Source organism: Motacilla alba, chromosome 7 (assembly GCF_015832195.1).
Source record: "Motacilla alba alba isolate MOTALB_02 chromosome 7, Motacilla_alba_V1.0_pri, whole genome shotgun sequence".
In the NCBI taxonomy this organism is placed as follows: Eukaryota; Metazoa; Chordata; class Aves; order Passeriformes; family Motacillidae; genus Motacilla; species Motacilla alba.
Window position 1 is genome coordinate 22,924,964 of NC_052022.1, and position 12,600 is coordinate 22,937,563.

Here is a 12,600-nt window from a genome sequence, read left to right on the forward strand (position 1 = left end):
AAAGAGGATTTAAATCAACACTTGGCTACTTTCAGAATTAACTTATTTGGATTTAAGCAGAAGTATTCACTTTAAATTCTCTCTTGCAATCTGACTGATGTACATATGTTTATGTACTACACAGCTCTGTGTGATGTCCTAAGGATATTCTTATTTCATGCGCATAGGAGTGAACATAAATAAAAACGTCATTATGTTTGTTCTTGCAGTTGGTAAAAAAATGAATAATTCCGGAAAATGGAAAGGAACGTGTCTTCTCTCTAGCTCAGCTGAGGTTAAGTAGCAAAAGTAAACAATTTCTTTTGTTTTGTCACGTGAGGGATAACACAGATACATGGATGGGAAACACTAATCCAGTAATTCTGGAGTTAAAGGGAGCACGAGCACCTATGCAAGTACAGTTTCCATTAAATATGTAATACTGTTATTTTTTATGCATACTACAGTATGTAATAAAGATATTTTATAAATTACCCCAAATCTTCTCTCAACAGCGCCTTTGGAGACTTCTTCCCACTCAGATTTCTTCTTACTAGCATCACGTTTTTCAATAATGTAATGGGTAATTTCACTACCACCATTATCAAGAGGTGCATCCCATGTTAAATAGCATGATTCTGCTTTAATATCAGAAACAGCAAGGTTTCTTGGTGGAGAAGGGCGATCTGTATGAAAGCAATAGAGCATGGAACTACATTAAACAGAAGGCAAAGGCATTTTTCTAGCTGTGATTTTATTAAAATGTTGCGTCCTTACCATACACTTCAACATGCACATTGCGGTATGCAGTGCCAAGACGATTGGTAGCTCTCACAGTGTAAGTGCCTTTATCATCCCTCACTGCTGCAGGAAGGATGAGCTCGGTTTTTGCCTCAGTTCTAGATACTTCTTCCTTGGTTATCTTAAGCGCATTGGATGTTTGGTCGATTAAAACTTCATTCTTGTCCCATTCAATCTTTGGCATTGGCAGGCCTGTTACATCAGCAGGAATGTTAACTGGTTCTCCTGCCTTGACTTTGATAGTATCTCCTCTCACAGCCAAACGCAATGTAACAGTTGGAGGCACTGAAAAGAAGGAAAGTGACAGAGGGAAGATGGAGATGAAACAGAGAAAGTGCCTTGAAGTGTTCTAAGGATATTTATATGGATTTCTTTAAAGTTGATATACCTTCATCATCTTGTATAACTACATTGAGGGGCAGTGATGGCTCGCTTTCTCCAATCTCATTGACAGCTTTCACACGAAATTCATACATATGAAGTTCATCGAGTTTTTCAACGAGAAGAGACGTTTTTGGACAGAGCCTTGCATTAACTCTTTCATAATCTTTTGAATCATGTCTCCTCTTCTCAACAATATATCCTAAGATGGGACTACCACCATCACTGCGTGGAGGCTTCCAGTCAAGTGTAATGGATGACTTCGTCCTCTCTGTGTACATGAATCTCTCAGGTGCTGTTGGAGGACCTATTGAAACAGATAAATTACAATAAGAAAAAATTAAAACACCAGAGAATTTTAAATCATAAGAATGCAGTGGCTCTGGCCTTTTAAAACCATCGTTTTTACACAAAAAAATCTGAGTTTGATTATGGCTTATATAAAGTTTCTCATGGATGTGGAGAAAAAGGTAGTAAGTAGTGTCTCAGTAGGCACCAGTATTTTGCTATGTAAAGAACTACACTAGCTTCAGAGAACTGATTCAGAAACCTGATTGAAGTAATGAAGCTAAGGTACATGCCTATCCATGTAGCTGAAAAATAAACACACTTTCTGTATAGAGGGAAAGACAAAAATACTGTCTAATTAATCTGACATTAATTTTTTTTCTTTTAGAAAACCCTGTAAAATGAGTCATCTTACCTAATGGATCAACTGCAAGAATGGGTCCTATTTCCACAGCGGGACCAGTACCAAATTTGTTTTTGGCACTTACACGGAATTTATATTCCTGCCCTTCAATTAGACCTGTAATATCACATTTAGATCTATCTGTGTCTACAGCTAGTCTCCATGTATGCATTTTGGCATCCTTCCTTTCAACAATGAAGCCTATGATTTCACTGCCACCATCATCTTCAGGATCAGACCAGTTAAGCAAACACATCTTTCTGTTTGTGACCACTGGCTTTAGGTCAAGGACTGGTCCAGGAACATCTGAAAAACAAAATCAAACAAGTAAGGTAAAGCCTATGCTGACCAAAAGAAAAGCTTATTTAATTTGAGAAAATATTTTCCTCACCAAATACTTCTACTCTGGTTCCTGCCGATTTTGAACCACTGCTATTGGTAGCAGTAATTACGTATCTTCCATGGTCTTTTCTCAGTGCATTCTTAATGGTTAACTCAGATTTTGTGCCAACATTTTCAATAACAACTCGATCTTTGTCTAATTCCCCCTCATCTATAGCCCATGAAATGGTGGGAGCAGGACGCCCTGTCACAGTAGCAGGAATTTTAATAGTCTGTCCAGCCATGACCTGAATGCCTGCTTTCACAGAAACATCCAGCTCAACAGTGGGAGGCTCTGTGGAAGAAAGAAAAAAAAACCAGTACATTAGTTGAAGGGAAGGATTCAAACCCACTTTTCAAGCAGCTGGACATATCTTAAAAATAATACAATTGCATTACCTTTAGGTTCTGCAACTGTTGCGGGTTCAGTTTCCCCAGGTGGTCCTTCACCAGCCGCGTTGAGTGCAGTAACACGGAGTTTATAGTCTGCACCTTCCCTCACCTCTCCAACAGTAAACTGCAGGACCTTAATGGGTTTTGCTGTGCAGCGTGACCACTCATTTACACCCATCAGTTGTTTGTACACATGGTAACCAGTGATATCTCCACCACCATTATACACAGGAGGTTCCCATTCCAGTTCGATGGAAGTTGCACTTGTGTCAGCAATCCTTGGAATTGGAGGACCAGGTGGCACTATAAATAAATAAATAAATAAACAAATGAGTGTAAATCAAAGTTAAAGGCTATGAATCCTATCTTGTCAACTGTCTGCTATTAACTTCTGCTAAGCCACTTACTTATTGGGTCCTGTGCAGTTTTTGGATCTGATGGTGGGCTAAATTTACCAGGGCCAGCTGCATTTTCAGCACACACTCTAAAGATGTAAGTTAAACCTTCCAATAGTCCTTCAACTTTTACTTCCAGAGCATTCACAAGGTTCCTGTTGACCCGAGCCCAATGAGTACTGTTGATTTCACGTTTTTCAATCCAGTATCCTATGATAGGGCTGCCATTATCTTTTGGTTCATTCCACTTAACCAGCATACTGCTGCTGGTTACATCTTCCACATCAGGCTTATTAGGTGCATCTGGTGGAGCTGAAAAACAAAAAGGTGGTTTTGCCATCATTGCTGTCTCTTCAGAGCTTACTCAAAGCTAAGAGAGAGCTGATATATAAGAAATTACTAACTTTAATTCATAGTTTTTCTGCTCTTTCAGAACCCTTGATTCCTAACGGTGATCAGTGAGCAAATCTTCAATGGTTCTCTTTTTTGATAAGAATACTAGTCTATGAGAATGTCACTATTCAGATGTTAAATGTTTTAAGGGTGAAGTTTTATGACAGTGATCATCATTCTTATGTGTTTATTATTGAAATTAGAGTAGTTTTTGATAGTTCTCTGTATTTCAGTGGTATAAAATATGCAATAATTATCACATAGCTCAAGTTTCTTCTGGGAAACATATGCACAGATAAAGCTGAGTATTCTAACAGTCTTTTATAGTTTCACACTTTGTTTTCTGGAAAGGTTTTTCAAAATTAAAACTTACAGAAAGGATCTTTAGCTGTCATTGGTTTTGAAACACATGGTGGTCCTGCTCCAACTCTATTTTCAGCAAATACACGGAATAGATACTCCTTTCCTTCAATCAGTTTTGTTACATGGAATTTGCAATGTCTGAGTGTTGAACTGACAGTGACCCAGCCCATTTCAGCTTTTGTATTGTCTTTCTTTTCCAGTACATAGTTTAGGATTTCACTTCCACCATCATCAAGGGGAGGCTCCCACTTGCAAAGGACAGAATTTTTCCTCAAATCTTCAAATACAAAGTTGACTGGTGGCCCAGGTGTATCTGTTAGTAAACCAAGAAAAATGATGAGTACTCAACTTGTGCACTTTTTACCTAATATTCTGAACAACTTGGTGTTTTAAGGACATTCTTTACATACCTAACACATTGACTTCACATGAGGCTTTTGCAACTCCATGATCATTTTCTACTTTAATTGTAAATGTGCCATGGTCAGCTCTAATGGAGTCACGAACTGATAGTATGGACTCTCCTTCCTTGTGGTTGTCAACACTCATACGTTCTGGCAGCGAAAGCTGGAAAGGTTTCTCTTCTTCAGCTTCACCCTTCTTCTTTTTAGGTGCTGTTACTCTCTTTTTGATATCCTCTGGTCTGACAACTTCATCATTCCTCAGCCAAGTAATAGATGGATAGGGTGACCCTGAAATATGTGCCTCAAGTATGATCTCATCACCTCTCTTCACCTCAAGGCCAGACTGTAGGTTTGCAGCAAGGAAGACTTTTGGAGCCTCTGTAACAACAAAGAATGAGAAATGGAGCGTAGAATCTTTCAATGTGTCTGAGGATATATGGCAATTAATACAAATTATCTAATGAACAATTCATACCAATAGGATCCACAGCTTTCACAAAAGGAGTAATCCGAGAAGGCTCACTGATGCCAGCAGCATTCTCAGCACGAGCACGGAACTGATACTCCTTTCCTTCCTCAAGGCCTTTCACCGTGTAAGTTAGTAAGGGTACCAGATAGTCATTGCATCTCTCCCACCTTTCTTTGCCCTTAGCAAGCTTCTCTATGATATAGCCCATAATCTTGCTTCCCCCATCAAACAGGGGTGGTTTCCATGTAAGAGTTACTGATTTTGATGTTGCATTATGGACTTCAAGGTCAACAGGTGGATCTGGGGGCTCTGTGAAAGAGTAGATCAAAAGAGGAATCATATGAGAAAAGAGAGTATGAAGATATTATTTAAAATCCAATTTTTTAGATTATTTAATAGAAAGACAAACTTACGTTTTGGGTCTTCTGCAATGATTGGGTTTCTTAGTTCAAGATAATCACCCCCTCCAATCTTATTGACAGCTTTAACACGGAAGTAATATTCACAGTTTGGGATAAGATCTTTGACTTGCCATGAAAGCTTATTTTCACCAGACATGACTGGGATGTATGTTTTACGACCAGCTTCCCTGCGTTCCAGAACGTAATGCAAAATAGGAGTACCACCATCAAAGTCTGGAGGCTCCCAGGATACTTTGCAAGAATTCTTAGTTACTTCGCTTGCCTTAATATCTTTACACTGTCCAGGTGGACCTGTTTTAAATAAGAATGAAGCAATTAGTTAATTGAATAGATGTGGAAGTGTATTCTTATAAATATGAAATTATATTTCATTTCTTTGCTTTGCAGAAAGCAAAGACCACAAATGTGGACTACACAGCATCTATATGAATTTCTGTTCCCAAAGATGAAAAATAGTCAGAATTCTTAAATCGCTTTTATATTTATATGCTAACTTTTCAAAATAATTGGGCTTTGAGCAGTCACTGAATAGTCAGAGCAACTTGAGGCTTGAGGTAAAGTGTTTTTTCATGGGACTTCAGAACATCAATCTACATGTGTCTGAGCTGAAGAGATTTTCCTGCCTGGCAGAAATCGTATCTTTCCCCCTGTCTTCTGTCAGCTGCAGGGCCCAAGTGAAGATAAGCATATTTCTCAGAATGGAAGAACATAGTTACCTATGACTTTGACATTGACTGAACCAGTTGTTGATGCCAGCTTATTCTCCAGTGTGATAGTATAAACACCAGCATCAGCATGAACACTGTCTATCACTTCAAGCAATGCAGAGGTGTAGTCACTCTTCATTGTTGTTCTGTCACCAGCTTTCAACTCCTTGCCATCTTTGTGCCATGTTATAGTTGGGGATGGAACAGCTCTGAAGGGTATAGGGATACTTAGCTTCTGTCCTTTAACAACAACAATGTCACGGGTTTGCAGATCAATGGTTGGATTACCTGTAAAGGTAAGTATAATGTTATCAGAAAGTTGCCAAACTCCATTCTGTTTTCCAGTTATGCAGATTTGACCAAAAAAAAAAAAAAAAAAAGGAATCTATTCTTACAGTCTGGGTCCTTGGCAACAACTTTTTCTGAGATGTCTGATGGCTCACTAGCTCCAACAGCATTGACAGCTCTGACTCTCAGCACATATTCTTTGTCTGGAACAACTCCCTCGTCCACTTTACATTTTAGATCTTTAATTGGACGAGAATTGATTCGCATCCATTTTTCTGTTCCTGCTTCACACATCTCAACATTGTATCCAATAATAGGACTTCCACCATTCTTCTCAGGAGGTTTCCATGCAATGCAAATGTGCTTTCGGCCTGCATCTGTGACATGTAAATCCTGAGGAGGCGAAGGAGGGCCTGCAGAAATGGAGAAGTGTTGTGTGATTTTCCTCCCAGAACAGTAGACTGCTTCTAAAACTCATACACTGTATTATTCTACTTACTTGTTGGATCTTCAATATGAACGAGGTCAGTTGGTTCACTGGGATGACCACATCCAGCTTCATTTTCTGCACGGACCTGGAACTGCACATCTGTACCTTCAATGACATCTGTCACTCTGAAATTGCAATCTGGACCAGCTGTCTTCCCAGCTTTTACCCAGCGAGTAGCTAGCTTTTCTTTCTTTTCAATAACATATCTGAAGAGATTGGGGAAAATACCATGAGGCACTTGAAATAGGAACACTTCAGACTTCTTCAAGAAAATAGATTAAAAGAGATTAGAATAGTTTAGACAGTGGAAAAGCAAAGAGAATAATGGATAATAGATGAACTTCAATGAACTTCACACTTTAGCCACTTAGTCCTAGTAGCTCTCAGCCCTAATAGGGCTGACATCACTGACAGACCCAGGTCTGAGTGTCAATTCTTGAACTTTGTTCTGTATTTTAGAACTGAACTGAGCTGTGTTCTCAGGTTTTAGAGAGCTGCAGAGGCAAAAGAACCTCCAAGCTATACTTGTATTGTTGCTAGTTTGCATGTCAGTGGTCAGTCCACGAGAATATTTGAAGATACTATTACTTGTCTGTCAAAATTCTGCTTAGGACAGGCTATGGCAAAGTAATGCAAATTGAGTGACCTCTGTTTCTTCAGGAAGATGTCTGTAGTTGTTTGTTGGTTTGAGATGTGCTTTTTGTGATAGGGAAGGAGTTTGAAAAGTGTTATAAAGAAGAAAATGATCTGAAAAGACTCATTTTAGATGAGTGTATACAGTTTGAGTGACAAACAAAGGCAGAAGGTAAATGTGAGCATACTACATGCTCGATGATTTTAAGTAGCTATTACTCTGCAGGAACTGGAGACTATGGTCACAATATTTTCTTTTTTACCCAGCTCCTTATTATTATATGCTGTTTTGAGGATGTTGACACACATTCACTGTTCATACACATTAGGTATTTTATTTGCATCATTTCTACATTTTAAAATCAAGCTCTTCATTGCTTTGACCACATGGCTCCTCTTAAATCCTTCCACATATTTTTAATAAAAAATGTTTTAATTTAAAATTCAAGTATTTTGAGAGAAACATCTTCACTTGTTAAAATATGTTTATCTACAAACCTAAAATGACCTTACCTTTGAATTGGTCTGCCACCATCATTCTTAGGTGGTTCCCATTTCAAATCAACATGGCCTTTTTTCACTTCAACTATTGTAAGGGCGTATGGAGGCCCAGGAGTTGCTAAGGTAAAAAAAAAAAAAAAAAAAAGGCACATATTAGAAGACTGTGAATTATTGACGTGTGAGCTAGTGATCACTCAGTAAGTTAATTGAAACTTACTGAAAGTATCTTTAGCAAGCACTGAGTCTTCAATTTCACAGTAGTCACTCTGTCCAATGGCATTTTCAGCAGCCACACGGAACACATAAAGTGAGCCTTCAGTCAGTGGGCTTACTGTGTACTTGGTATCTTTCACTGTTGTATCAACTGTCTGCCAACCTTTCCGCCTTACATCTCTTTTCTCAACAATGTAGTTGGTAATTGGGGAACCCCCATCTTTTTCTGGTACTGTCCATTTAAGATCTGCTGTATTTTTAGTAATATTAATAACTTCAAGCCATCGGGGTGGTGAAGGAGGATCTGCAAAATAGGAAAAGAACAAGTTAACCAGAATGTTGCAATTCCCACAAAAGATCTTGGAAGACAGGGAATACACCAAAACTATTAAAACTTTGTATTTCCTGAACTGAAACAGGGCAGATTTTAGTATTACATAAGCCTCCCAAGAAATAATTTAGTACCTACAAAGACAGGCAGACATGGGGCTTTTTAAAAGTCAGAGACTGTATTTGCAGTAGCAGCACGTTCTGAAGCAGTACTCACAGAGCCTCTCCTTGCACAGCACAGGGTCACTGGGCTCACTGGGCTCACTCTCGCCAGCCTTGTTCACAGCTCTCACACGGAATGAATATTCTTGTTTCTCCATGAGATCTTTGAGGAAGTGTTCAGTTGTTGGAACTCCTTCAGCCACTCTCACCCATTCGTCTGTTCCAGTCTTTAACAGCTCAATGACATAAGATTCAATTTTTGCTCCTCCGTCATGTTCTGGCTTTGTCCAGTTCAGGGTAAGGAATGTCTTGCCAATATCTTTCACAGTTGGCTTTCCAGGAGGCCATGGTGGATCTAGATAAGAGTCCAGTATTAATTACGTCATTGAAAACAATTTGTTGTTATTATTGTTGCTAAATTAAACCATTAAAAAATGTGTTTATTGTACCGATTGGATCTTTCACTAAGATTGGCTCTGTTTCCCTGCTTGGTTTTCCAGGTCCTGCAAGATTCTCTGCCAAGACACGGAACTTATACTTCTTCTTATTCGTAAGACCTTTAACTCTGGAAATAAAAATTAAGTTTGATTAAACCAAACCTAGGAATTAATTTCTAAAACATGATTCTCTCCACTCTTTATACCACAGAAAACTTGGAAACTCTGAAAATACCCAAATTACAGCTAATGATGTCAACACATTTTCAACACTAAAATGGTGCACCATGACAGAAATTAATGCTTTGAGAACCATCTTGGATTTTTGCATGTTCCATGGTTTTTAGTAAATGAGAGTATCAGGAGGAAAAAAACATAAGGATTTTGGTAAATTGATACTTGGGATGACCATGTCTCTGCCATTTTAATGCAGAATTATTAAGCACAGGAATTATTGAGCATAACATTTAAAAGAAAAACAAGACAAATAATTCTTCTGTAAAGATACCGCTCATTAAAACTTATTTAAAAAGTAAGCCACCAGGGGTAGTTGGATCAAAACTTTTGGAAACTAGGAAAAAATAAAAATAAAGTAAAACTTATTTTAAAAGCTACTGTTACATTTTTATGTCTCTGTGATCAATTTCACCCTAAAGTGACTATAGTCTTACTTGAATGTTGTATCTTTCACTGGCATTTTGTTGCATTTTATCCATTTATCCTGCTCCGGATCATATCTTTCAACCCAGTAGCCAGTTATGGGGCTGCCACCATCTTCATCTGGTTCATTCCACGTTAAAGTGACTGAATCTTTAGTGACTTCTGTGGGCTTGAGACCTGTTGGAGGGCCTGGCGGATCTGTATAAATTAATTAAAAAACAAACAAAAACCAAACCATCAGATCAGTCAGAGTTGTTTTTTTCTTTTCCTTCCTGTTAAAATACTGTAATAATTTATTATTAATTTAATTAACTAACCAAATGAATATTTGGCAATGATGGGGCTACACTGTGCTGGCTCCCCAACACCATACATGTTCTCAGCACTGACTCGAAACACATATTCTTTATGAGGAGTTAAATTGGTAGCTCTGAATTTTGTATCTTTAATAGTTGATGATAACTTGTCCCATATTTCACTGTCTGTAGCTCTTTTCTCAAGGACGTAGTTGGTAATTTTAGAACCCCCATCATCTCGTGGAGGATTCCAGGTTAGAAGGCAGGATTCGTTTGTGATTTCTGTTACATCGAATGCAGCTGGAGGACCAGGTTTATCTGTAGAGAGCAAGACGTGAATGTTAATTTTCCACTTGCATACCTTGGTACATTACTAATGATTTATATAAGTAACATAAAGTACAGGCATACCGAGAACATTAACTTCAACAACAGCAGTAGCACGTCCGCTGGAATTTACAGCTTCTATGATATATGTTCCACTGTCACTCCTCTTGCTGTCTGTAATAGTGACTGTTGAATGATTTGGCTGGCTCTCAATGGTGATTCTGTTGTCAGGTCTCAAAATTTTGTCAGCCTTTGTCCAAGTAATCTGGGGCTCAGGCTTTCCAGTTACTTTAGCTGGCAGCTCAATTTTAGTTCCGGCTTTCACAGTAAGTCCAGCAAGAAGCTTCACATCTAAGAAAATTTCTGGAGCCTCTGATTTAGGAGAGAATGAAAATGTTGTTAGAGAAACAGTATTTCAGAGACTGGTAAAAATAAACCAGCTATGGCAATTTAGCAAGTGAAGATGTTACCTTTTGCATCAATGGCCTGAATATCATCAGTTGGCTTACTTGGCCTACTCGCTCCCATTCTGTTCAAAGCCTTAACCCGATAAGCATACCACTCTCCTTCCTGGAGCTTTGTTACTTCCATTCTGTCAAAACAAAGGAAAAATAATTCAAATATTTAGAGTGGTGAGGATGGCCTAATTAGTTAAGAGGATTTATCTACTGGGTCGATTTACTTACTTTGTTTCAATAACAGGCTCCCCACATATCTCCCACTTGTCTGTGCCACGTTGGGATTTTTCTACCAGATAACCCTTAATGCGTGCACCACCATCATATTTGGGAGGCTCCCATGTTAGGAAGATTCCTTTAGATGTTGGATTTCTCCATTTAACATTTTCTGGTGGGTCAGGCACGGCTATTAAAAATTAAAAACATATGGGGTCTTAGAAACCAGTCTAAGGAAGATATATTATTTTTATATGTTACTTTGAAGAAAATCAGCAAAATTTCAAACATGCTTACTTGCTGGTATTGACATATTTACAGGTTCATCAATATATGCAGGTTCTCCAGGGCCACATTTATTGCATGCAAAAACTCTAAATAAATATTCTTTCCCTTGGGTGAGGTCAGGTACAGTGAATTCTTGGTCAACAATACGATCTGTAACCTAAAGAGAAGAAAGGTTCCAATGTGTTTTTAAAATTTATTTCCAAAGAGTGATTACAAAAATAAGACAAAAAACTCAGTAGCACATGTGAAAATAATATAGAAATTCAAATGAGAAAGAATGAACTTACTTTGCTCCATGTTTTCCGGCTTACTTCACGTTTTTCAATTATATAGCCAGTGACTGGACTTCCACCATCATCTTCTGGAGGTTCCCATGCGAGCTGCACTGTATTCTTGAGTACTTCTAAAACATTGAGCTCTCTTGGTGCACTTGGACAAGCTAGAAGTCACAGAAATTGTATTATTTTGTAATTGGTGTTTGACAGATGATCTCTATGTAATGTATCTACCAGAAGACTCTTGTTAAGTCATTCCTCTTTAAACAGTGAAGTTACATATTGAAAACTAGAAAAGAGGGTTTTGGAGGAGGGATTTCTAGTTTTTAGTTATATTTTAATATACTTGGTTGGATGTTGTGAGATTATACATTATTAACCTAATTAGATTTTAACAAGACAAATGGGGAATGTTACTGCTAAAATATATGCATGTTCACTTACCAATGACATTAACATTAATTTCTCCTGAAACAGATGACACAGGGTTTTCTAATGTCAAGTAATAAATTCCTTTGTCTGGGCGCTCACTCGGAGTTATTACAAGTTCTGCAAAGGAGGCAGTGGTCTTCATTTTTACTCGATCACCCTCTTCCAAGACTTGGTCACCAAAAGACCATGTGGCAGTTGGCACAGGGTACCCAGTGATGGGAACACGGATCTTGATTGGCTCTGGTACAATAACTTCCAGCCCATCCTTAAATGCACTTAGGTCCATTGTAGGTTCAACTGGAAAAAATGGAAAGAGGATTAAATAAATTATTTTGAGATGCTATGAACATGGATAATGATAACTGTATTGAGAGGCTGTCTCTGACTGTATGCCAGCCTGCAGGTCTAGCATGCTAAATATCAGCCTGTCTAGACCTAGCTTTGCCTTATGATTCCCTAGCTCTCCTGGCTAAATGTTCTGGGTTTTTTCAAAAATATGTGAGATGGTAAGGGAGATTGGTATTACCAAATAGGACACCAAATTTACTTTTTAATGTAAAAACTTTGCATTCTTTATTTTTTTTAGAGATCTTCTCTGCCTTTCTTTCCATTCTGTTACTTTTCACTTTCCACAAAGGTAGGTCAGGAGACAAAAGGCCATGCTTTGCTCCTCAGGCAACCTAACAGGCCTCTATCTCATAGTACAGATAATTATCTGCAAAGTTTATAATGGAGTAGAAATAGCTCATGATCTCAAATGCCTAAGGTGTACCAGTTATCTGGTGAAAAATACACATATTACCCACAAGATGCAC

General features: G+C 38.2%; 1 protein-coding gene across 50 annotated transcripts in view; it reads right to left on the reverse strand.

Moving 5' to 3' along the window:
• TTN (titin) overlaps positions 1 to 12,600 on the reverse strand; it is a 239,446-nt gene that overhangs the window by 70,728 nt on the left and 156,118 nt on the right. For all 50 annotated transcript variants that reach the window (XM_038142803.1, XM_038142798.1, XM_038142790.1 and 47 more), the window contains 26 exons: positions 11,798 to 12,082; positions 11,366 to 11,517; positions 11,088 to 11,235; positions 10,803 to 10,980; positions 10,587 to 10,708; positions 10,201 to 10,488; positions 9,811 to 10,107; positions 9,505 to 9,691; positions 8,846 to 8,961; positions 8,452 to 8,751; positions 7,909 to 8,208; positions 7,704 to 7,809; positions 6,567 to 6,763; positions 6,175 to 6,480; positions 5,789 to 6,067; positions 5,064 to 5,363; positions 4,657 to 4,959; positions 4,188 to 4,559; positions 3,788 to 4,090; positions 3,034 to 3,333; positions 2,633 to 2,929; positions 2,244 to 2,528; positions 1,865 to 2,158; positions 1,169 to 1,468; positions 757 to 1,065; positions 475 to 665 (listed from right to left, as the gene is read on the reverse strand). In XM_038142803.1, coding sequence (XP_037998731.1) covers positions 475 to 665; positions 757 to 1,065; positions 1,169 to 1,468; positions 1,865 to 2,158; positions 2,244 to 2,528; positions 2,633 to 2,929; positions 3,034 to 3,333; positions 3,788 to 4,090; positions 4,188 to 4,559; positions 4,657 to 4,959; positions 5,064 to 5,363; positions 5,789 to 6,067; positions 6,175 to 6,480; positions 6,567 to 6,763; positions 7,704 to 7,809; positions 7,909 to 8,208; positions 8,452 to 8,751; positions 8,846 to 8,961; positions 9,505 to 9,691; positions 9,811 to 10,107; positions 10,201 to 10,488; positions 10,587 to 10,708; positions 10,803 to 10,980; positions 11,088 to 11,235; positions 11,366 to 11,517; positions 11,798 to 12,082 — 6,515 coding nt within the window. The remainder of the gene's footprint in view (positions 1 to 474; positions 666 to 756; positions 1,066 to 1,168; positions 1,469 to 1,864; positions 2,159 to 2,243; positions 2,529 to 2,632; positions 2,930 to 3,033; positions 3,334 to 3,787; positions 4,091 to 4,187; positions 4,560 to 4,656; positions 4,960 to 5,063; positions 5,364 to 5,788; positions 6,068 to 6,174; positions 6,481 to 6,566; positions 6,764 to 7,703; positions 7,810 to 7,908; positions 8,209 to 8,451; positions 8,752 to 8,845; positions 8,962 to 9,504; positions 9,692 to 9,810; positions 10,108 to 10,200; positions 10,489 to 10,586; positions 10,709 to 10,802; positions 10,981 to 11,087; positions 11,236 to 11,365; positions 11,518 to 11,797; positions 12,083 to 12,600) is intronic.